This window comes from Centrocercus urophasianus, unplaced genomic scaffold (assembly GCF_019232065.1).
Source record: "Centrocercus urophasianus isolate 14NV4802_14NV808 unplaced genomic scaffold, USGS_Curo_1.0 seq_28, whole genome shotgun sequence".
NCBI classification, from domain to species: domain Eukaryota; kingdom Metazoa; phylum Chordata; class Aves; order Galliformes; family Phasianidae; genus Centrocercus; species Centrocercus urophasianus.
The window spans coordinates 2319960-2346091 of record NW_024884844.1 but is presented as its reverse complement, the minus strand read 5'-3'; the positions used below and the strand labels follow the sequence as shown (position 1 = coordinate 2346091).

Below are 26132 nucleotides of genomic sequence, written 5' to 3'. Positions count from 1 at the left end.
TCAGCTTCAACCTAAGAGGGCATTTCTTTTAAACAATGAAGCCCTGTATTTCCTCATAGGAAATAATGTAGCTACCCCAGTGGAGCTATATGTTCCACCTCCTCTCCCCTCTACTTCTTCGGTGAGATTGTGTTCAGACAAAACAAGCTTTAAAACAACTGAGATTTCTGTTTTAACAGAAATACCTACAAAGACAAACGCTTTTATTCTAACCAGAGTTATGGAGAAGACAGCTTCCTGTGTACATGACAACTTTCAGTACTACCAAGAGACTGCTTTTTATAGATGTAGGTAAATATTTGGTAGGCAGGGATAGACTAGCAAAGGCTGTCTTCAGCATAACAAGCTGATTATGCAGGTGAATTTGATGAAAGGTCATCTCTTCTGCAGGGTAAGTTACTTTATGTTCATCAGGTGTCTGTTCCCTTGCTCAATAACACGTGGATTAAAGCAGAGTTCAATCAGAAGCTAAATTCCATAAAACTGTTCAGAACTTCAACAACTTCTACAGTGTTTCTTCTTTAAGCCATTGTGTGGCACTTGCTTTAAGACATAGTACCTGCACTGCCTGAGCAATTGAAAACACAGGAATTCTTAGGGAAAAGGAAAAGGGGAGAAATAGATGTTATGCTACTGTTAAACCTCAGACTGCTCACATAAAAATCAGAGGTAGAAACTTGTGTGTGTTCTACACGTGGTTTTAGAGGGCTTGTAGTACAATTTGCAGGAAATGTTGGGCGATTGATTTTGAGCTAAGAGAAAGTGGATTTCAGTAGTGTGATTATGCTTGTTTGAATTCAGATATCAGGAACTCAAGTATATGAAAGAATACCTTATGATGAAAATCTGCATTCTGGACAGTACAAAGCAAAGTGGAGCACGCGTTTGATTAGAATTAGTTCCTGATCTGTGCTTTACTTCTTTTTAAAAATTCATTTCCCTTATCTGTGAAAGGTACTTGATTTAAAAAATTTGTTTCCTTCTCCTACGTCTTCCTGACTCTGTGTGCAGTAGAACCATATCTCAATTTGGAATAGTCAATAGGAAAGAAATAATAAAGATGAATGACTGTCGGTATCTGTTGGTTATGTTTATAAAGTCTCTGGTTTGTTCATGTGAGTAAGGGTATGCATTTTGATGATGCTGAGTCATCAAAGGCAAAACAATTTTTGCAGTTGTTTGAGATATTCTGGAATGGAAGTTTTCTGCAAATTCCTGCTGGCATGTCTGTTCTTTTCTTAATTGCTTTATATCTTTATGTTGTGAAGGAGCCAGATTTCAGTCTTTTGCTTATTTCCTTGATTCCCTTTTACAGACATTCTTTTCCCTTTTTAGAAAAGGTGAGGAGTTGGTCTGTGTGTTTCATGTTAGGAGAGAGGATTCTTTTAATTTTTACTTTAATGTGGAAGTTTCTTTTTTGCATTAATTTTTTTCTGTATCCCTTCTTTTACTTGTAAGTAGCGTAAGTAATCTACACAGTCTTGTACTTCTAATGCAGTTACTGGTGCTGTCATTGGATACTGTTTTTTTGGCCATAAATTTCTGCATACTACACTCCTATCTGTGGAGTGTGGAAAGGATGGCTGTTGCTAACTGCTCTTATCATTGGACAAACATCTGCAGTTGACCTACTCTGTTGTATGCCCTGTGGATGTATCCCTGAATGTTGTTTTGTTGAACTTTCCTATATGTGAACAACTCTTCACTTCTCACTGTCCGTTCAATGAGACTCAGAGAGAATCAAAGCTTTATGGGTTAGTAATGCGCTGAAGCTTTGAAGAAGTATTGCTTTGGTTTCTTGCAGTCTGAGTAATCTTACCTCTTCAGGTGGAACTCAAGTTGTAGGTCACTCATCTATTAAATATATCCTTCAACCAGTGTGCATTTTGCACTGTTTGTCCCTCTTTATCTGCTTTCTATTGATGCAGCGGATAATATCCATCTCTACACTTACTTCAGACTTCGTCCTTCCAGAGTTGCACGAGGCCCTTGATGGCTTTGGGGGAGAACTGTCTGTGCTCCTGGTAGTTTCAGCTTTGTATGGCATTGGTACCAGGGTTTATTTATTTATGTTTTGGTTTGGTGTATTTTCCCTCCATAAATAACAATCAAACCCAACATTGGCTTAATTATAATACTTAAAATTATTTAAGCTAATTTTCTTCACATGCCTTTCCCTGGTTATCTGCAATGTGACGTAGGAATGCAAGTGCTGGAGATCTTGACCAACAGATTGTACAAGAAGTGTAGTAAGGTTCATAGGGATATGCATGAAAAACAGAACTGGCAGAATCTCATGTAGGAGCCAGTGTGACCTTCCTTCTTGTCATCTTACCAGCACAGCTTTACTTTTGCTCATTTACATAGCAATATCATTCAGTGATTTGGAGGGATCTTTAAATAACACCTTTGTTAGGTTTCTTATGCAGGAAAAGCACAAAAAGGAATGTCTTCAGACTTGCTTTTAGTAGCTGGATATAGTCAGTGCTGACCCTGCAAATGTTCAGAGATGTAAATAATTGTTGGATTATAGCAATTCACAGAGCAGGAAGGAAGCACAAGATTGAACATTAAAGAAAAATAATTAAAAAATATCCTTGTGCATCTTAAAAAATAAAAAAAAAAATAAAAAAAATACTGTGAGTTCTTTCCTATATCTTTTTGCTTTGGTAATTTTCTTTTCTCTTACAAAATTAATATTTGTGCTGTTTGCCTGTTTATAAATAAAAAGTCAAATAAGTTTTCCAGTATTTTAGGTAACTACAGTCTACTGCATTTGGTGTAAGAGTTGTTGTCTGGAATTACAGAGCTCAAGTTACTTGGGAGCTTAACCTCCAAAATAAAAAAAAGTGTTGCAGCTCTTTTGGGTTGATGCCTTGGGTGGAAGAAGCTGGTGGGTGGTACTCGATGCATCTCATTTGGGGAATTAGGAACTTGTGGCTCTTTTCTCTCACATGCTGATCAAATAATCTGCAAACCCATGAAGGAGTGGCCTTAAGGGAAACTTACTCAGGATGTTGTGTGATGATTAATTTTTTAGCAAGTCTAGCTAAAAGGTTATCAAAGTTTGTTAATTGGTGTGTTATCTGGTGTCAGTCAGTAGCCATCCTGTTGTTTCCAAGATGTCTCAGTTCTCTTCTTGTATTGATAAGGTGCTTTTCTTCAAAGCCTTCATTAAAAAAAGAGTTCCAGGGGGCGGGGGATGCCAGGCTTTCCCGAATCTCTTCAGATGCTTCCTTGGGCATTCCATTACTTGTTTTTTGGCTTGATCAATCTCTTTCAGGATATTCTTAAAATATGTATAGTAAAATATATACACACACATCTATATACCAAGCGTGCATTCCAGGGGAAGGTTCATCTAGAGGATAAGTGATGCAAACTATCAGAGACTCCCCCCGCCCCCCCAAGTAAAGTAGAAAGACTTCCAAAATTAACTATGGCAGCAGAGACCATGATATAAAAAATATTATCCAATTCTAATGTAAAAACAACATTTGATTCCCACAGAAGGATGTGAATAGATATAACTGAAGTTTGATAGAACAAATGCTGGATGCTTCTAGTTTACTGCTACACTTCACATCTTAATTGCTGAGGGTTTTCTCAATACCACATTTATTGAATTATAGAGAGAATACTTCATGTCATGTTAATAGGAAGGTGTTATAATATTTTGGACTTGTATTTTCTTCTATTTGCCTCATTTGCAAGTTTGGATTTTTTAAAATCAAAACAGGTCTAAAACGTAAAAGTTCTCTACCTGTCCTGATTACCTATGTTTTTATGGGGTATTTGCTGAGATATAGAGCTCTAATCAGCTTGTGCAAGAAATAAAGACAGATAAATATAGTAATTAAAAAAGGACAAGGTTTACTAGTGGTTTTAAAAAACAAAACAACTCAGACCTGCTCCATACTTGGGTGATCAAAAGACACTTTTCTTTACAGAGATCTTTGTTCTTAGGAGAAGTGTTATGATAATAAACATAGCCAGAAATCCATTTAGACTATGTGAGGTGTGAAAAGCCTAATTATGAATGAGTACACACACTCCATTTGGTGTGGAGTTACAGAAGGTAATTTTGCACCTGTCATATTTTCATGCTGCAGTTGCTTGGCTTATTAGCTGTTACTTTTCTGTTAGCTCCAAGATCCAAACTCTGCTTCCTGATCTTCCAAAAATAATGAAGTTGTGCTTTTAGCTGGGGACTCCACACAAATGCTTTTTCATGGGAAGCATGACAAAGTCCACACAAGACTTTGTCTTGTTTCTGAAAAAAATACCTTAGTTTGAACTCAAGTGGCTCACTTTCTTGACTGTTGTCCTTGGTATATTGAAACTGAAGATGTCTAGATGCTGTAATGCAGACCACTGCAAAGTAAATAGACCTCACTAAGTACTCATGAGTGGTTATGCATACCAAGTTTTCCAGAGTAGTGCCTATTTTTTTTTTTTCCCAATTGTACTCTGGAATAACTGAGCCTCTGTGCTCTTGTTGAGAAATGATTTTGATTAGTACTATTTGCAGATATAGCAGATTTGATTAGTACTATCAAGATGGTAAAGAGAAACTGGTAAGAACCAGTTTCTTGGACATACAGAGTACACAGCAGAATTTGAATCATAAATAAATCTGGCCATACACTGCAGCTATACAATCTTGGCTTTATAATGAACCAAAAGAAGTCATTTCTCTTTTGGAAGAAATGTAAATAGTAGCAGGCAAGCAGGCAAATGGGTGTTCTACAGATATATCTGACCAACTCTAGTTTTGATAAGTGAGGCTAATCCAATTGATGTCTGAGATACTGTTGTATCACAGCCAGTGCTGTGAATTACTATGAAAAAGAGCATGTACACTGGTGACACAATATATTTAAAAACAAACAAGTAAACCATAACAACCACAAAAGATTAAAAAAAAATCTGCATTTTCCAAAAAGAGTGAAACAAGATGAACTCTTATTCAACTTAAGTCTTTCAGACCATCTATAGGGCAACTTACTTGCCTCTAACATTTGTCAAATTTGATATTTATGGAAGGGGAAAGACCTAGCAGATTGGACAAGTGATATGAGGCACAACACCAAATAACAGTTCTGTTGAATGGCTTGCACACGGTTTAGTGCATCTCCACAGGGTCTTATTTGAGATAGTAAAGTACGTAAAAGCAGAAGTTGGGCATTGTGATTATTCTTACAAGATTAGTGTCCTAGCTCTGAATTCAAAGTAGTTTCTAGCTTCCCGTATGTGTCTCATGGGTACTGCTTGGTAGGCAGGTCTAGTGATGGGAAAAGGCAGTGCAATTTAATTCATTTCCCCCTGTGAATTTTCTTGATTCTACAATCTGTTAATAAAATTAAAAAGGGTATTTTCAAGCTAATTGTCATTAAATCTTTCAAATTTCAGAGAGGAGGCTCTGAGTCTTCAGCAGATGGTTGGAAATGAAATGCGCATTGGGGGGAATAGAGGCCCTGCCAAATCTGGACCTTGAACAGAGCTAGTCAAATAAGCAGAAGTGAGGCACAGCAGGGATGACTTGGAATAGGCTTTATTATGGTCAGAAAGCTTCAGGCTGTGAATGACCTAATCAACCCAAGCTCCATACATGTGCCTAAATTAGCTTCTACTCTACCATCCTCACAGCACTCAATTTTGCTTCATTCAAATACTATACTAGCAGATCTGAACTCTTTTAAAAGAGGAAGGTTATAACTGTTCTGGCTTTTCATTTTCTCATTGAATCTGTCCTCTTCAACTTTTCTAATACCCGTGTTCTTAATTTTCTCCTTTTAGTGTCCCTTGCTCTTTTCCCAGGCTTAATTCTAGTACTTTCCATTCATTTGATGAGTTTCAAATGACTTGTTATTGTGATTTCTTGAGAACAAGAAGGAGAAGTAATGGTAGCAGAGCTGCTTGGTTTGGGGGGCTCCAGAGGACAGTTCAGTTCAGAGTTCTCTCAAAGAGTTCTTAACTTCTGGGACAACATTAATACAGTTTTGCCATGAATTCAGTGGTTCACAGAGTCATATGCATAGTTTATGGTAGATGAGATAGGTTTCCCATTGTCATTCTGGTTTTGAAGTCTCCATAGCCAGAATGATTTACTGGGATTTAAATTCCCCTTACAATTAGCAGGCATGTTGGAGCCCACCAGCTTTTATTTGGAGCCCGTTGAAGTTAATGGAGGAGGAAAAATATCCCTTTGATCTCATTTGGCATCAGCTCAAGCCCTTTGTGGCTGAAGTTGATGGCTTCATCAAAATCCACTTAACCTTCCAGGGATGAATGTGTGACAGGGGCTGCTCAGATCATTCTGGAACTTCATGTGTTTCTTGGGAGAGGTTGATCATTTCCCCTAGTTAACATTCTTTATTAGCAATCTAGGTGAAAGAAACTATTAGAAAAGTAGCAACAGCTTGTGTGATAATTCATATTGCCTCTAATAACGTGTGATCCAGTCTCAATGTTTTTTGGGCAACATAGGATTCATGTGTTAAAAGAGTCTAGCAGGAAAATGGAATTTAGAATTAACTTTATTGCAAGCTTCTTTTCACAATTTGAAAAGTCTTCCAGGTGAAAAAGCAGATAACCCACCTGCAGTTATTCAGGAGTACTTCTGAATGTTTGCCCATTTGAGCTGTTCTCTTTCTCTCTCCATTCTCCTCTTTAATGGGATATTTGGAAGGAATGTGACTGTGAAGTATAAATTTACCCGAATAAAATATCTAAATGTAAGCAGCTAGCTTTCTGATCTGAAACTTGATTTTCATTCCTCCAAGAAAACCAAAAAACAAACAGAAAGAACACGAGATAAAATGAACTTACCTCCTTTACCCTTTCTAGTAGACAGGTGATAATCTGTATCATCATCTCTGTAGTATATTTCTCTGTATTATCATATATACAAAAATTCTGAGACACCAGTAGCATATAAGAAATTTCTTCCCTGGAGAACTAATTTTTTTCAAGCCTTCCCACTTGAGTTAATTTTTTCTTGAAGTTCAACTCTGTACCACACAGAGTATGACATTTCATGGAGTTTCTTCTGCTTACAGCCCACCAGGACACTGGAAGAGAGCTTTGTTATTTCTGAACAATGTTTTGTATCTTTCTGTAAGATAGGACAAATGCAATGAATCTATGAAGTGGACTTTATTTCTCTGTCCCTAGAGTTAAGAAGAAAGCCTTACCAGCACCACTGTATGTACGTACGTGGTTCTGGGCAGTCTGCTATAGGAAACCCTGCTCAAGCAGTGAGACTGGACCAGATGACCTCCAGAGGCCCACCTCAGCCACTCTGCAATTTTGAGTTTTATGAGTAAATCTGTTTAGTGGCAACAACAAAAGAAGTAGGAGATGAATGTCAAGTGCTTCAGGGCAAAATAAGGAAAAAGCTCTCTTATGGTTTTATTTTGTTCGTTTTTTTGTTTGGGTTTGTTTGTTTGTTTGTTTTTACTGAACTGTTGTACTGAGTTAAGATGCTGCAAAGTCAGTTGTGGTAAGACAGCTGGGCATCTCATTTCTTGGTCTAGAAGCTTTGACCATGGATCTTCCAGTACTTTATTCCTGGGTCCTTTGAAAAGTGCTAGTTGTTATCTGCTTCCTCTGTAGAAGGGTTTGTCTACAAAGCAATGTGCAGGACTTTGGTGTGTGTGACACCATTAAATGTTAATGTGCATTTTTCAAAGAGAGCCTCAAGGCTACAGTTAATTCTTTGATCTTTAAAAAGCTTGCCACGCAGGGGAGTAAGTTTGAATGTATACTTATGTGTGTGAACACTTGCAGGTAATTAGACTTAGTTTCAAGGCTGCAGGACTTTGCAGAAATGATTCAGATTTCAAAAGGCTCAAAACAAACACTTATTTCTTATTTATCTCAAGGGATTTAGAGAAGTATAAAATAAACCTTTAATGACTTGAGCCATGCTTTATTAATTGCTTTGCCAAAGAGATAAAAACCTGTGGGAGTTCATGTATTAAAGTGGGGTGTGAAGCTGCAGAAATCTGCTGAAGGATCTGAATTTAATTTAAAGAGTAAGAAAACAAACAGCTTGGTGTACCTCTGCATTTAAAGGTTATTACCTTAATATATACAATTTCTTTGATTTTAAGAAAATGTCCTTGGAGTGAGCCATAATGGTATGTGAAAGCATTTATAGTAGTCATTTGGTATCAAAAGAGTAGGATGTCTAAACAAAATGGCAAGTTGTTATGGAGCCTGGGGGAGTTCTCCATTTGTCGTACCTAAAAATAAAGTTATCAAATTATTACTCAAGTAATGTTTCAAGTCTGACATCTGTATCTACAAAGACTCCTCACTATATTTTAGCATAGATGGATTTATTTTTTTATATTATTCTTGACAAGGGACAATGGAATGCAGTACTGTGGTTTTGTGTTGGTATGATTTTTTTTTTTTTGTAGTTTGATAGTTTTGGGGTTTTTTACTAAGGATTATCATTTTTCCCCATATACAAAATCGCAAGAAGCACTGATAGAGGATGAACTTTTTTCCTTGTTAGATGCAAAGTGGCCTTTTTCAACAAAATGAAAGATACAGTCTTTAAGACTTTTTACCTGACTGCTGGAATTCTGCAGGCTTTTAAACTGCTAGTCAATATCTTAAATTTCCTACTTTTCATTTTTGACTTCCTTGTATATTCAGCGTGCTTTTTAAAATGACAAAAGGATGGTTTTTTTCTTAATTTGATTTAGAAAAAGTACAGCATTGCAATGCTTTGCCTATTAAAATTTTCAACTCTGCTGGTGTTGGTAATCTTATTACAGAACAAATAAATTTTGTGAAGTCTCAATGTGAATAGTCCTGCAGTATTCTGTATAGGGTGTGAGTTTTCTCTCTTACCCTCCCGTCCTCCTATACTCCATGTTAAATCCAGGAAATCAATCTCTTTAACAATGTCTTTAACACTGGATTCAAATTATCGTCATAATTTTTATGAAACATATATCCTTTGTTTGCTTGAGAAACTTGTAGTTGATTTGGGACTGGACTGGGATGTGAGGCTCTAGCCAAGTGTGACAAGTGTGGTCTTGGCAGCTCTGCTCTAGTTGGCTTCTGTGATTGCTACTTAAAAAAAAAAAAAAAAAAAAAAAAAAGTCATACTTTGGGACTGTCAAAGGCATTCCTGCAGTGTGGGTGAAGAGAGTACTGAATCCACAACTAATAGATATTGTAAATATTGGATCTTCTGGGGGGAAATATCTGTTTTCTAAAGCATCTTTAGTATTGATTTGGAAAGATACTGTGCACACAAAAAATTTAGTTTTTAATAATCCCTTTGGCTCCTGAGTGGCTCTGTGTATTTGCCCAGAGTCCTCAGCTTGGACTCTGAACTCTGTTACCCTTTCTTCCACCATGGCTGAGAAACATCTTGTCCTCCATGCTTCTTCATTGGCTCTAGGGTTGCAATTGAGAGTTATGGATAGGGCATGACTGGAAATGTTGATGGTGCCATCAGTCTTGCCATGTGCCCCAGTCCAAGAGAACTGCTTGTTACCGACTCCTTTGTTTTTGTGTTTGAGGGTGTTTTCTGGCATACTTGCTTAACATCAGCAGGTGATGAAAGTTTTTCAAAAGGCTGAGTAATAACTTGCACATTAGAAAAAAAAGTGAAAAATAAATAAGTATATAAAATCAATGACATAATAGCTGAAGTGAGTCTAAGGCATGGATCATATCTTTAGTGATGTGAAAATTGAGAAATGTGATAACTTAGTGCCAGGATCTTGTTCGTGTCAAGGTATGGATACTGAATAGAAAGTAAGATTGTAAGCAAAGACTATGGCACAAGGGGTTCATTACTAATCCCCAAAGTAGTCATGAATGGTCAGAGACAAAAAACAAGATCTGTATAGAAACTTTCTTGTCTACTTGACAACATTCTCAGTGGTAATAGGCTAGTGGGTTTTTTTTGTTGTTTTTTTTTTTTTCCCCACTTAGATGAAGAGAGAACACGCTGTCCTAAGAAATGGCAGAAAATTTTCGTCAGTAAACTGACATCGAAGGTGCTTTCACCTTGGCTAAGAATGGGAATTTCTAACTTTTTTCAATACAGTTCCTTATCTAAGCCATTAACTTGCACAGAAGAGTCTTAAAAATGGGTATTTTTGAGCTAAATAAGGTGCTTTTGTTGGAGGTTACTGAGACATGAAATGATTACTTATCATCCCTTGAAATGACATTACATTTAAATTCAGTGGTACATGGGCACTTACTTACTACCTTCATCTCTGTTAATCCTTGCTCACAGCCTGCAAATTGAACATTCTCTCAGCCTTATGGGATATACTGAAATTCTCAGAGTTATAATTGCTTTTCAGTATGCCGTCTTGTATGTTGCACAATTTGAAGAGGTTTTCTTCTAAACAGAAAATGTTTAGTGAACCCCATGCTCTTTATTTTTTCCCCTCTTTAATCAATTTTATCCATGAATTCGTCAAAGATTCAAAGGAAAAGTAAAAATTGAACTCACTTGACCGTGATTGATTTGAAAATTCAAGGGACAACCTCTAGGTTATTGATGGCTTTTAAATTGCTGTTACCTGGGTACGCCTCAAACTCATCAGCATTCTGTGCCTTTGTTGTTGCTTCTGTTGTTTGCTTAGGCATAGGGGCTGTAAATTTGGATCTCTGCAAAATAACCTCATCAGACAAAGGTACAGAATTGTCTGAAAGTCTTTGCCTGAATAAATGAGCCCTTTCCACAGAGGTTCGTAGGAAAAATCAGAACAGAAAAATTTTGTTTAAGAATGAGAGAGCTACGAACTATTAAATTTTATCATGTGATGGAGACTGCTGAAATTCATTGCCCTTCTGGAATGGTGTTTGGGTTAGAGGGAAAGTCGGAACGGAGCATCCAGCGCTCGTAGGTCTGGTTCCATGGGAATCAGATCACGATTTTTGTTGTCTGAGGCATTTCTACTGGCACTGCGTACTTCTACAAATCCAGTATGGTGTAATGAGAGCCCTCACTTAAGGGGCTTGTATATCTCTGGAAACAGGTGTGAAGGTGAGTGTTAAGATGCTTCACTGAAATTTGCAGCAGTGCTTCTGCATGCGTGCTGAATTTGAAGACCACTAAAGATGTGAGGAATACCGTAGATGTTTATCTGAAAGATCTATCCAATTTGGAGAAATAGAACTGTATTTCTGTCTCTGGGCTGGAGATTAGGTGGTGTCAGAGTTCTACTAAGGTTGTTGAAGCTGTTTGCAGATTGGGCTAGGAAACGGACTTCTCCCCCAAAAGTGTTAGTTACCCACTCCCTGCAGATAAAGCATTTGCATTTCCCAAATTTGCTTTGATGTGCCTGTCAGCATGCAAATTTATTTGCTGCTCTTGCTCCACAGATTAAAAGAAAAACTTTTTTCCTGCTCTCCACTCGTTTCCCAATAAACTTTGAAACAGGTATTTACATTTCCATTTCAAAAATTGTATTTAGACAACATGCAAAAACTGCTCACCAGTGAATTCCTGAATAATCTTAACACAGAGTTACATTAGCAGAAAATCTGCCTTAGCCTCTCTGCATTTTAATTTTAGGCTGTACATGCCTGCACTGAACTCAGTTCAGCCGCCTCTCATCTTTCTTGTATTTTTTTTTCCTCTAATAATGAGACTGGCAGCTTGCTGATGAGTGCAGATGCGTTTACATTTCTGTTCTGCAACTGCAGTGTTTTAAATTTACATATTATGGTGTTTTAAAGCAAATGTTGTATTTTTGTATCCATATAAAAAAAAAAAAAAAAAACAATATTTATGAAGTCCTGAACTCCTGTTTCAGTTGTGACTTTTGAAGGATGATTAGGTGCAAGCTTGTGTATTTGTGTTAGTACTGCTGAAAGTTGTAAACTAGAAGACAGTATTGATCACTGAATGATACCAACAACTTCATTATGATGCACAACTAAGGAGTCTTATGTAGACAAGGCTAAAAGGAATGCTTATGGTGCTATGTGGCCATAATAAAGAATCTCTGTGTTCTTGTATTGACTTCCTTTGTAACATGGGAAAATCTGTACTGTCCTCTATAGGACAGTAGGGCAATCTTCTGGCTCTACTGCTCTCCTAGGGATGGAAGGGATTTATGCTGACTGTCCACTGAAGTGTGCCACAAGATGAAGGGGCAAACTTCAGATACAGAATCCCTTCCACCTGCTGGGTCAGCTTTGTAGCTCTCTGATTTCATCTCTAAGATAGAGCACTCTTAATTAACGCAGATGCAAATTAAAAAAAGCAAATAGGCTGAAGAATGATATTCTGCAAGTAGAAAGAAGTAAGAACCCCTGACAACTGCTGTTCTACCTGCTGAGAGGAAATCGCAGCTTTGGGCAATGATCTGCTTTTGCAGATTTCTTCGTTGAAATATGTGCTGGCAAGCTGAGACACCACATCCTTTTAATGTGTTCTTTTGTGTTGTTTTTTTTTTTTTTTTCTTTTTTTTTCTGTTTTTCTTTCCTCATGTACAAGTAACAACGATTTTGGTAATTGTTGAGATCTGACTGTCCTCTTATTCAGCAGATCTCTCTCATGGATTTGCTGTTGTTGACATCAGCTGACATATCTGTTTAAAAAAAGCTTAAGTGATCTAGTGAAAAGCATATCGTAGAGGATGTGAATGGAACTTCATTCTGCTTATGCAGTCATCATGACTAACCTAAACAGCATGGACAGGGCTGGAATCTTTTGTTACTTAAACATAAGAACATTTTCCCTAACTTTTCTCAATATTTAGTTTGTCAAATGTTCTTTGACCCTCTTGAAACAAAATTCTGTATCTGTATTTTAGTTCATTACAGCTGCATTGATGATTATTTGAAATTCACCTTTTGACTTTATGAGCACAGATATTGCATGATTGCTTTGCTCCTCAGCTCTGCCTTCCTTATATAAGTTAGATTGCTCATTTCAGAGTAAATAAAGAGCTTTTTGAGAGGCGTTTGCATCATTCAAAACCAAACTTGACTGCTTTTTGTAAGGCAAAGTTACTAGTACATAATGTGTCATAAAAAAAGATGCTCTATAAATACTGTGACTGAATAATAGTTGTATGTCAAAATTTAAAGGCACATTGAAGAAAATTTATGTAATTTGCAGTCATTTGGGAAGAGTTCGCGATTAGCTAAACTATTGGTTTTTACTTGCATTACAGCAAGGCAGGAGAAAGGAACACTGTGTTATTAACTACCTTCTCTTATGTTTTACAACTTGAAAAATAAACAATGTCTATCTGCTAACAGATGGAGTTCACAGCTGTGCATGCAAGTGTAGGCCAGTCTCAAGAAATAAAAAAAAAAAAAGAAAAAATATCCAACAAAACCCACAGAATTTTCCTTTACTGAAATAAAAATATATACATTTATATTTTTTTCCTGCACTTTCCCCAGAATTTCTTTCCTACATATTCATGGTAGTAGAACCTAGTAGAATCAGATAGGCATGAGATGCTTTGTGTAGGGACTCTTGACATAGATATCATCTCCAAATCTCTATACGCTTGTTTCTGCATTTCCTCTTTCTTTTGTCTGACTGTGTGTCTGTTTTGTTTTATTGTGCTGTGGTCTTCCACCCCTTCTTTCTCCCTTGGTGAATGTTCCAGAATTTCCACCTTCTCCCATATACGTAAAAACTTCAACTGTAAAGGTGGAAGATTAATTTTCATATTAATATTCAATTATTTATTTCTCGTATTTACAAAGAAATGTACCTGCAGAAGGGAGGAGAAAAACAGGTGAACTGGAAGTCATCAGTTGTCATTTCTGAACACTGTTGGAGGCATTGTACAAAATGCATGTTTTATGTCTTTAAAACAAAGTACACCATTAAGTGTGTGGTGCTAAGGAGAATTTTTCCTAGCCTGTAAATACCAGAGAATCTTTTCAATTTCAAATCCCAATATGGAAACAATTTACAGATGCAATCAGATGATGCACACAGTTTAACTTCAGCATTATCTGTAACTCTGCTGGTATTTTGATAATGAATAAAATTACGTCTTGGCAACAAAAGCCGTGCTTAAATACCTTTACATTCCAAGCAAGGCCTTGAATAGGAAGCTATGATGCCACTTATTCTGCCTAAAATCTCCTTCATGTTTACTATAAAATAGTAAACCACAGTCTTAGTTTGGCTTGTCAGATACTCTCTATTTACAGTGGAACCAGGTTGTTGCCGCATACACGATCCTGACTAACAATATAATGGGGAGAAGTAATACAAACTTTATAGTCAAAGATTTCCTGCAAATTTGTCTCGATGAGGACACAAAGTGTTATTAAAAGTAGTTCAAGTCTGAAATATGGGAAATCCATGAAACTCAAGGGCTAGTGATCTTTCCCTGATTGTGTCTTCTTCATCAAAACTTTCATTAAGGAAATGTTCGTGTCCTTTCTGGATGGCCTTCACAAATGGAAATCAATGTGTTTTGTCCTGCTGACTCTTTAAGCAGACAAGGAAATAGCAGCAGGCTGAGTTTGTTAATGCATCTCCATCATGGCTGGTAACTATTAGTCTGTGTTCCAGGGAATGATCCTCCTCAAAAGAGGGTGAAAGAAACATTAGTGTAATCTGGGAGTTTACTGCTCTCTGAATATCTTCAGAGCCCACTAATTGGAAATCTAATTCACATTGGTTGCTGCAGCAAAATATTATCTCAGAATTGAAGAAAATTAAAAGCTGGATCCCATTATGCTCACCAACACTTACATAAACTTGTACTGGAAGAATTAGCAGAGTGGGGCTGTCCATATTCTATGCAGAAAACAATTTTGCTAAAATACCGGCTTCATTCTGCATGTTTATGAAGCATAGTAGACTTCTGATGTTCTATTTCTCCAGGATTTAGATGCATTTTTCTAAATCATTTTTTTCATAATCATAATTCATTGCATTTGGTGAACGTTGTCATAAAGTGTAGATCTTAATCAGATATTTTGACACAAAGCCTTTAACAAAGTTCACAAACTTATGAATTTTTAGCTAAAATTTTTATTAGCGGGCATCTTTCACAGGATCCCAAAATTAGTATCTAAGTCCTAATTAAATGTCTTTGAAATTTGAAATGATGATGTTTATATTTCTGTTTTAAAATGAATGTTGTTGAACAAAATAGAAATATGTGGAGATTAAAGGAAAGAGAAGACATTTTTACTTGGAAGGAAATTAAAGCTGCAAGAAAGAAATGGAAAACAATAAACCAAACAACTTCTTTATAGATTGGGAGTTTTTTTGTTTTTTTTTTTTGTTAACTTATTATCATTTTCTAAAAAATAGGAGTGAATAAAAATCAGAAAAATTGATTCAGTGCAGGTAAATGTGCATTTTTTCCCTTTCAGAAGCAACATTCAACTCAATTAATTTACATTAAATTGCAAATGTTATCCATAATTGCTTGTTTCTCAGAACTTAACGTAGTCAAGGTCAACATCCATTTCTGAAATGCTAGTCAACATCTATATTGTCATGTGATTTGCATGTAGAATGCAGTTTATAGGTACAATTAGATGCTCTTTTTTCATGATTGTTCTTTGCTAATTATCTGGCTGGCAAGAGAATGTAGGGAAAAAACAACAGGATAGCAGGGATTTTCTTTGTCCAGATGTTTTAAATGATTTTGTAGCATAGAATGGTTTCTTCGTTAAAATCAATACATTCTATGGAAATATAATGCAACTGACTCAAAGAAGTAAAGCTTTTATTATTCTGACAAATTTCCAGGGCTTTTTTGACTAGTAGAGTAGATTGAGAAAGTAGAAATCTGGAATAAAGGCTTTTTCTGTCACAGCAAATGAGAGAGAGAATATTTCTTGAAATGTTGGCTTTGCTGTTAGTATTACTGTGAATCCTCTCTGACCCTAAATGTGTGCAAATGTTTCACCTCTTTCTAATTCTACGCTATCAAAAAAGGAAATAAAATAAAATCCTTTCTTACGGAATTTTGTAACATTGATATATGTATGTGTGCTTTCTTTCGACTTTTCAAAGATGTGGGGCTTATGGGATGATCCCCACTCTGTTCACATCCCACCTTTTTGAAACCCATTGTCTATTTCAGCAAAGTGAGGAGATCTCAATCTGTACATTTCATGTGTGTAGCGTGTCAGACAGGGACATACCAGAGCATATGGCCTGGATTGTTGACTGATGCATCCTAAATACTTCGCTCTGCTTTAACATTTTATTTAGCTTGTAAAGCTATGGCATGCCCTGAGTTGTAAGTCTGTATGTTTAGGGCTGTTAGGTCCAGACTCTGTTATTGTGAAATTAGCTTTGAAGGAAGAGCGGAAGAGTGGAAGAAAGGAAGGAAGAGTGACCTTGCATCTTGTCAGAGTATCCACTCAAGAATCAGCTTTGCTTGGAGGCTGTTCCTTAAAGTCAGTCATTCTCTTATCTGTAGAGAGGAAAACTGTATTTTTTCTGGAGCTCTCTGAGCTATCTTCAAATTGTTAATGCTCTTCCTAAATCCCAAAGCCTTAAAATTACATGTTTTTATATTTAGTTATGGATTCCTCCTTGTAGCACATTCTTTTCTTGAGAAACCCATTAGAGGATTCCAGAATTGGTGTGAAAATGACACTATAATGTTGTAGCAGCTGCGATCCAGGTGACTGTGTTTGGGGACTGGAGCAACAGCTATGGAATTGTTGATAAAGCATCTGGCAGTTAGAAGAGGTAATTGTCACTTTCCATGATGTATCCTCCAGAGATCTTGGCTAACCTCCTGAATGCATTGCTCTGAAAAGGTTTACACTTGCTGTAGTTCTGAGATGCTTGATGTCCTATATGTATCTAATGATAACATCCAATAATTGTTAGAATCCAGATATTGCTGTTGTGGTTCTAGTCATGGACAGCTGGTGGATGACAGACTGGTATGCTCAGATCTGAGGTGAGCCAGCCATTTAGACATTACTTACATTAAAATTTCCTCCCTTATATCCCAGCCTCTATTTCCAAGTGGTGCTTAGTAGTCCTTATGACAGTAAACAATTACAGCTAGAGAAAGCTATCTTGTATATGATAGATAATGCAATTTTAATATTTGCGATGCCAATTTAAAATGTAAATATGGTTCATTTACAAATCTAGGCATCATTGATGTTGTTACACAGGAAAAGAACAATGTTTTTTTTGCAAATTTATACTATGTGTGAAGCTGGCAGGCTATTCCCTGAGCATAGTTTCATTAAAAAATACACTTGGCATTTTTTAATAGATAAAATCAGGGCTCTTAGTTTCATCTCCTCTTAATGCTCTCAGAAGGGTATTCATGACACTTCATTTGGTGTCGGATAACCAAGCACAGAAATCTCAGGGGGAAGGTGGTTTCTTGGAGGATGACCAAGAGAACGATGGGGGTCTCTCCTGGAGCAGACTGTCCTACTCTTTGGTCCCATATAGACACTTTGGCAGTGTAACACAGAGCTGATGTCGCTTCTATCTTAATGTAGATCTGTCACAAGGACCTTGAACCTCTTCTTGAGAGTTTCTAAATCCCTTTGCTAGAGTTTATAGAATGCTGAAGTTTGAGGGAGTTTGGTGTGCTGATATATGTACTGGTTGACATCTTTGTTTAAATTGCTGTTCAGGTCACAAGTGAGAGTGAAATTAGGAGGCTTATTTTAATTTACAGGTTGCTTTGAGTTATATTGGTTATGCTGATTTTGATATAGACCTGATTTTAATCCAGACATGAGTAGTGTTAAAATACTTTTAGAACTAAGTGTAATAAATGTATGTTTCCTACTCTTACTAATTACAATGTCTTAATGAAGTAGTACTAAGCTTGTTTAATTTGATTTTTTCTGGGATAAATGTGCTAGACAAAACCTCTTAAAGCTGACATTTTTATCTCCTCGTGGGCTGAATTTCTCATCAGCCCTTGCATTATTTTGCATGAAATCATTCTCATGTAACCTGGCCTGTGGTTCATGTTCTGCTGTTTGGAGGCTTAAGTTCTAAACTAGTGAATCAAATATTTTAATGCAGTTTGTGGGCTGGTAACTAAATCTGTATTAATAGTTTTCCACGTCTGCCACCCCCTTTTATTTGCTAATCCATCAGAGTATTATTTTTGTACACATTTAGAAAACTAATATATCATCCTGATTCTTTCAGAATATCAATTGGATTTATGTTTAATATTATTTACAATCCATCATGAAGATCAGTTTTGCAATGTATTTGTCAGCATAAAAATCCATACTGAAAAATCTGCTGCGTTAAAAGTGTTCTTGCCTAATGTTTTCAGCATTTTGAGCCATGTGCTCTATGTTCTTTTAGCAAACCTCACCACGATTTTTACTTTCTAACTGCTCGTTTAGAGCTGCAGACTTGAGCTTATTCATCTTTCACAGTGGTGTAATGCTTGTTTTATTTATACTTTTTTATGAACAGAGTAATTTTCTTGAAAAGCTACTTACCTGTATATAAATGCAGAACTGAGTTAGTTTTCAAACAGTTTTTCCCACTGTTGTTCACATAAAATTCCCCACTACTTTTGCACAACAATTATTTTCATTTTATGGAAATTTTCCACTTTAAAACATCCAGCATATATTTAAATGACCCAATCAAACATATTTGCATTTAGAAAGAGATTTATGGCTGCTTCAGGAATTTCGTATCATAATGTATGTTAGCTCACATCCGAGTGTTAGTAAGATAATTTCATTTTACTTCCATGTGTGGATTGATAAAGGAGTAGTCCATACTACGGAATGGATCCAGAGGCTGCCTATTCTTCCTCTCTAGCAGAAGTCTATTGATGGAAGTTTCCTATCTGTCCCTCAGCCTAGCATGCACAGGGATGCTGAAGGTAGCTAGCAGTGTTGTTCTCCCACTGAGCAAACAAGCAGAGAACCTCCTACAATGAAGGGAGGACTTTGACAAAATATCCGTGCTGTTCTATAGAAAAATTGCAGAAAGAGATGAATAGTATTTCAGCTGTAATCAGGCTAATACAGGAAACATCTCACGCAATTCTGGATGATCCTGTTCGCTGTCACAACCATGAAGTCCTATCTGTTTCCATTCCTTGCTTTCTGTAACCATAAAGTGCCATTCATGCATCTCTTCATCACCCGTTGCAAATTAAGTATTTACTGTGTGAGTTTGAGAGCACTGCGATGTCTGAGATCTTGCTAGCTTGCAGGACATTTCAAGTAGTTTGATCTGTGTTTCTTCCATGGAAGATTCACTGAAAGTGTGCCATGGGTTTGTTCCATGAGGGGTTATTTTAATTTTTTTTTTTGTTATTCCCCATTGAAAACCTGTGCTATATTCTTGAATATGTATGTGACAATGATGTACAGAAAAAAAAAAAATACTGTATCTAATTTCATTGTTCTTCAAACATTATAGGCTTGAAATTTTAATTGCATTGTGTGGAAGTGTGCAAGCATACTTGTAGTTGTCCTCAGATGAGAATATGAAAGGGGGGGGGAGGAGGAGGCGTCCCAGACCACTCACTTGACTTGTAAAACTAATTTGGGATATAATTTTATGTGTTGTGAAAGGTCCTATATTCCTGTGTGTTGCTTATGTACAGAAATAAGAAGTTGTAACTTCTACATTGTATACCTGCTCAGCAGATAAATATTTTACTGCGCACAGCACTTGAGGCGTTACATAAAGTCTGCTGGGCATTACTGCATAGTTTCAATGGCTTTTGCAACCAGAAGTGCTGCCTTCTTAAAGGAGAATGTATATCACAAGATTGCATTCTCTGAAAGGAAATATTTTCAAGTATTCAGTGTTTCAAAAACAGTTTACATCAGATTGCAGTTCTACCAGACTGCTGGTCTGGAAGATAAATTTCACTTGCATGCAACAGTGATGATATACTTCATTCTAAGAGATTACACACAAGTTTAATCCTTCTCTAATCTGTGTCTACTGAGTAGAAACATAGACCACCATGGAATAGTAGAAGTTGACATATTCTTGTTTTTTGCTTTATTTTAGATAATTGTGACGGTGCGTTGGTGTCTACCTTACCTTCATCAGCCTTTACCAGTTCTTCTGAGTTCCTCAGTACTCACAGTCCCAGCTTTGCGAAGCTCAACAGGCGAGATGGTAAGGTTGCAGTGGGAAATGCCTAAAATATTCATTCTAATCATAGTGATGAAGAATAATTATTTGTATGCAGTGCATTCAGAGCCAAGTTTGAGTAGAGCCGTTAACTTCAGCTTTTGTGAGATCTTTATTTAGGAGCAATTCATTCCTTTTATTGTAGAAAATTTATACTTAATTTGAAGTTCTCTCATTGTAGAGAAATTGTGTAGGAAGCTTGGGTTGTTATTTTGCTTTTGAATAGTTTTGCTATGATTTTTAGAGCTTGAAGCTTACTAGAGTTGAGAACTTACTCTGAAGTGTAGGTGTTTATTAAGGGCAGTAGCAACTAGATATGCAACTTCTAGTGGAATTCAGTGATTATGCAGCTCAGCAGAAATATTAACAATGAATGGAAAAACTGCAGGCATTTGTAACAAGGAGTCCTTTAGGCCCTGATAATGAGCTCATATTTGAGGTGAAACTATTGGAATCTAACTTGATATTAGAAAAAAAAAAAAAAAAGAAGAAGTCGGCAATATCTAGGACATCATTAGACATTTTGTTGCAGACTTTGGTTATTGGGTCTCATTCCCAAATTAGAGAGACAAAAAGAGGAAAGTCCTGTATGTCATAATGATGCTATGTATGATTACGATTATTAAAAACACTAATTAGTATGTTACTAATAGAGAGACTTTAATTGAAAATAAATGAGAATTTTCCTACGTGAATATAATCTATGCAGTGTGTCTTTTAACTGAACATTGTTGTTTGGTAAATCTGTAGGAGGGTGCTAAAGGAATCTCGCTTAAAGAGTTGGCACTAGGGATTGGGAGTTGGTATGTCATTAAAGAAGTCTTAAATGGAAGCCACTGTCTTAAATTTAAACTCCTGAACCAGAGATCCTCAGCAAGTAGAAAGTGATACTGTAGTTGCCTGACATACAGAAATTTTGAAGACATTGACTACAGAATTTCAGTTTGCTTTGCCTTTATCTTGAGCAATAGCTGAGATAGTGAGTAGGCATGCTTATGTAACTTGGCTTAAATCACTAATTTTGTCTTCTGATAAAAGGAAAAGATTTGAAATGAATCTTATTGCAATTTCAGCTCTGGGTGTACTGAATCTTAAAATCAACAATGCCTAAAATAAACTTACATGGATTGCAAACTTAGTGAAGGAAAAAATAAAGTCTTATTTAAGTGTGCTAAGATAGTATTGCCACGTAGTGGGCAGTCATGTATTCTAGTTAGATGTACATTATTACATCTGTAAGATTCATGCGGTTTATGGATGCAAATTGTGAAAACAGAAAGAGAATATTGAAACTGAGCTCTAAGCAGAGAAGCTCTTTCAGATGTATAAGCAAATTCTGTTTCATGTTTTGAAGTTTTATTTGATAACTGAGGAGCTAAACCCAACAGAGGGACCTAGAATTTGATTCTACTTTGCTTAATTCTTTTATTGCATGGACTGTTTTAGAAACACACAGGTGTAATTCCAACTGACTTCACGTGGTTTGGGAGAAGAAGTAGTGATAGGTGGTGGCTGAAGGAAATTGCTTAGGCTGATATTTGATTAAATAAAATAGACACCTTTGCAAGAAATATCATTTTGAGGAATTATATAATTCTTGTATTTTTAGTTATGTTGGAGTGTTTTGATGCATTTTATTTTCATTCATAATTGATAAAACATGGCTGTAAGTAATGGTACTTCAAGATAGAAAGCAAAATAATTGTATTTATGAATATGAATTTATTAATGTAAATACAAATATAACAAGGAAATATGAATTTATAAAATACAGAATGTTTAAATTCATTTATGTTTAAACAGAATGTTTAAATTCATTGAGATGATTCAGTAGAAGATAACAATAACAAAAAAGCTGCATTTAAAAAAAAGCCAGCGGCAGTGGAATATGCCATTAAAAATGTAATAATCACAAACACAAAACAAACAGAAAATAAAACATAAGGAGAGCTTAGCACACAGTCCTGAAAGTGCTCAATTAAAATGCTGATAAATCTGTACTTGTAGTAGTACAAGCAGTTAATAAAATTCTGATGAACATTATTCTGAGATGTGAAATATATTACTTATCCATGAGAGGGATTAATCAGTCACTTTGTTTTGAGTAAATAAATAATTTAAAAAAAAAAAAAGAGAGAATTGCTACAATGAACTGAGCTTTTCCAACTCTCTCTTAGCTCTCAGTTTGAGTAGTCAGAATAGGTAATTATGTATAGGAATATAAAACATACGTAATGTCAAAAGGAATTTGTCTTGTGGCTGAGAAGTATTTGATCTGGGCATTAAAGTAAAACTGTGCAGCAGGAATGCACTTAGCTTCAGCAGGAAGTTCAAGAGTTTGTAGCACAATATAAAGCTATTTGAGCTGCTTGTAAAACACTGCGGGATGGAAAAGAACGTTTCCTTTTGGTTAGTGTTAATAAGTTATAAATAAGCATGGGCATCTTGAGTAGTTCTGTGGAACATCAAGGAACATTGATTGCATAGCTGTGGACTATCTAATCACTAAATGGTGATTTTTGAACAATTATAGCAAAATATACAAATATGGTTTGAAAAAAGTGTTTGATAATATTTCTTGGAATCATTTGGATCTCCAGCTGAGAAACCATGTGATCTTCTTCCTCATTGTTCTAGTATTATTCTTTGTTGCCATGGAGCAATATGAACATGGAACAATATACATTCCTATGGCATGATATTTCTACTAGGATATTTTTTTTTCTACCACACTGAACCATTTTCTTGCTGTTTTACTATGTACTGGATTACTTGAATCCCAGTGGAAATCTGGTAACAGAATGGGGAAATGGCCTACTTCTCAGACATCAAATTGTGAAGTGCCAAATGTATTGACTTTGATCACGCTCTCCCACTTTCTTGAGAGAGGTAATGTGGCATCTTCATACATTATTATTTTCCAGGTTACCTAAAAAAACAAAAATCATGATTTAGTAACTGTAGTCTGTGCCACATTTTGTCCATTTTATGTTTATGCCACACTATTAATAAAAGATGTCTGATCCTGTTCAATTCCTTTGTCATAGAATCATAGAATGGCCTGGGTTGAAAAGGACCACAGTGATCATCGAGTTTCAACCCCCCTGCTACTTGCACAGTCACCAACCTCTAGAGCAGGCTGCCCAGAGCCACATCCAGCCTGGCCTTGAATGCCTCCAGGGATGGGGCATCCACAGCCTCCTTGGGCAACCTCTTCCAGTGTATCACCACTCTCTGTGAGAAGAACTTAGGCCCAGTTGGAGGAAAGTAACACCAGGGTTATGCCACCCACCAGGGTTTATAGTATCTATTCAGAGGACATTGTCTTCAGTAACACTGTTTTTGGTAGTCTTTGTTGCAGAGAAATGTTACCTGCCATTCTCACAAGTCAATATAATTACTGCAGAAATTATGATGGTGAAAGATTTGGGAAGGGGAACAGTGTAGGGTTTTGGGGTGCTTCTATTTGGCTCCCTCCCCAGGGAAAGTGTGAGGTGAAAGGGTGCTGTCTGTAACCCCTAACATCTCTTACAAGTCTGGCTTCTTGACTGCAAGATCAACAAAACCTACAGAGGTAATGCTAAAAGATGTCATTGCTGCATTATTTAGTGCTCACATTTAAAGAATGATACTTTTTACAACGTGTTACAATGACGAATGTGCTCATGTGAAGTGAAATGCTGTTCAGAGATGCCTTATAATCTGTGATTTGAGACCTTTGAGCCCAGTGCAAACCTCCCACATTTCCATTCAGTGTCTATCATTCTTTTGACTTCCTTCCGAAGGATAAACCTATTGTGCTGTGCTCAGAATGGAAAACAGTGGTGCATAATAAAGCAGAATTCTTCCACGCAAAGCATATCATAATGTCTAAACTAGTAGTAGGAACAGGAGAGTACAAACAACATAGAGTGGGTGCTAGTTATAATATTTAACAAACTACTTTAAACTCATCTCAAATAAGTTATGGGTGACTTTTCACCATCTGGTAGTTGCTGATGTGTTGGAGAATGACTGACTGAAGATAGAACAGAGGAAAGAGGAAAATGCCCACATCTCTCTTAATACTCACTGAATACATCTAGAATAAGCTCTTTAGAGTGGTGAAAGGAACAACTTTGTACCATTACCTGCCAGAACATTTGAGGTAAATTTCTATGACCTTCTGTGTTGATTCAGTCTGTGCCAAGGATGTGGAGGTTTAGTCTAAAAGGTTGTCTCTGGCTCCAAGTGCGTTAGTCACAATTCCTTATAAGCTGAATTTGCAGCTGGATGATTTTGAACAGTAATATGTAGTTTGTGACTTAAAAGAAAAAAACAAAAAACAAACAAAAAAGCCTTAGTATAGTACTAAAATAATAGTACTAAAATATATTTTAGGAGTTTCAGCTGCAGGCTTCTGGGATTCTTCAAGCTGTGTGTCTGCACAGGGTTGAAACAGTCAGATAATAAGTGAAATTCCTAATATTTTGGTTAGATTTTCATGATACACTAATAGGCAAGAGGAGTGTTCTATTTTAGGCAAATAAAACAATATTTTTGGCAATATTAAGATGTACGTTGTCATTGAAAAAAAAAAAAAAATCTTGGTGTTAGCAAGCAGTGCACATTGGTTTGGTTACAAACTGTTTTCCCTGGAGCATTCTGGTAGAGCAGTGCAGACTGAGTCACTGAGTATACACCAAGTAGGTATCATACTCAATTCTAGCTGGAATAAGCACACTTTTTCAGGAACTGGAACTAAATCCTATTTTAATGAAATGAATAATGAAACTTTTAGTATCTATTTTTAGACAAAAAAAAGAAAAAAAACACTTTTGGGTTGTCAAATCCAATATAGTCCAAGGAAATCAAGAATGCTTTTAAAAGGCAAAGTTGTTGAAATACAGTTCTTTGATATCAGCCACACTTATTGATCTTTTAGCTCAGTTCACTTTAATACTCTACTAAAAGGATCAACTTTGAGACAGAGTAGTTAATAAAATATAAAGGTAAACCCAGATGTTTATAACCAATATTTATTGATATTTTTTTTCTTTGGAAGTGTATATTTGGAATATTCTTGTAGTTTATTTGTAGATTTGTTTCATTCTCAACACCGTATTTCCTCTTTCTAGTGGAGTTTCATTAATGTAATTGCATGAAGCTACTCTTGTAAACTTTGATAATGATGGTGAAGCAAGATGATGAGTTGCTGAAGCAATGGCAGCCTGAAAATTTGCTGCTTTGAGTACTTTGGAACAAGCGGCTTCTCTGTTTTTCATAGCTGCATTGTTGTTCACTTATTTGTAAGGCTGGAATGAATGCTGAATGTATAAAGAGAATAAATGTGTGCAAGTGGAAAACGGGTAACAGAAATACTAACTATGATTAAAAAGTATAGGAATAAGCTAGAGAAAGTGAGATTATGTATTGCAATCTGGGAAAGCTTGCCTTTTTAACAATAAGCACACATTTATTGTAGTGAGTGGAGTGTTATAATTGAGGCAGTGATTGCAGTTCCATGTTTTGTTGCTCTAACATTATCAAGTGCCAGTTTAACTACTAGAAGAATTTGAGACAGTATTCAAGTATTTTAAGGGATTTGTTACACTTGAGTTACAAACCTTGAGCTTACATGTGGGCATGACTTCAAAAATCTCCATTCAAGGACGGAGTGTGGAAGTTGATAACTGTTGATGCTTGTAGTTTATTTTAAAAGAGAAAACAAAATCTTCACATGCAACTTGTACGAAGAAGAGACTACTATGTGAAGGCACTCCTCTTAGTTATTTGTCCAAACGTTCTCTAGCTTTACAATGTATTATTTGAGTGCATTTACAACCTCTAATGGAACTGTTTTGGTTTTTTTTTTTCCAACACTTAGGGCACACATGAAGATAACTAACATTTTTCTTCATCCTTCAAAATGCAGCAAAAAAGAAAATACCAAATTAGAAATTAGACATCATTTCCAGAGCTGTAGAAGCAGTTGAGGGAAAAGATGATTTTTTTTTTTTTTTTTTTTTTTTTTTTTTTT

General features: G+C 36.2%; 1 protein-coding gene across 1 annotated transcript in view; it reads left to right on the top strand.

Annotated features, from left to right (window-relative positions):
• Nucleotides 1–19233: 19233 nt before the first annotated feature.
• The window catches only part of CNTNAP5 (contactin associated protein family member 5), a 201282-nt gene continuing 194383 nt past the window's right edge, over nt 19234–26132 (top strand). Inside the window, exons 1-2 of the mRNA XM_042827016.1 lie at nt 19234–19237; nt 19988–20098. Of these exons, the coding sequence (XP_042682950.1) occupies nt 19234–19237; nt 19988–20098 (115 nt within the window). The remainder of the gene's footprint in view (nt 19238–19987; nt 20099–26132) is intronic.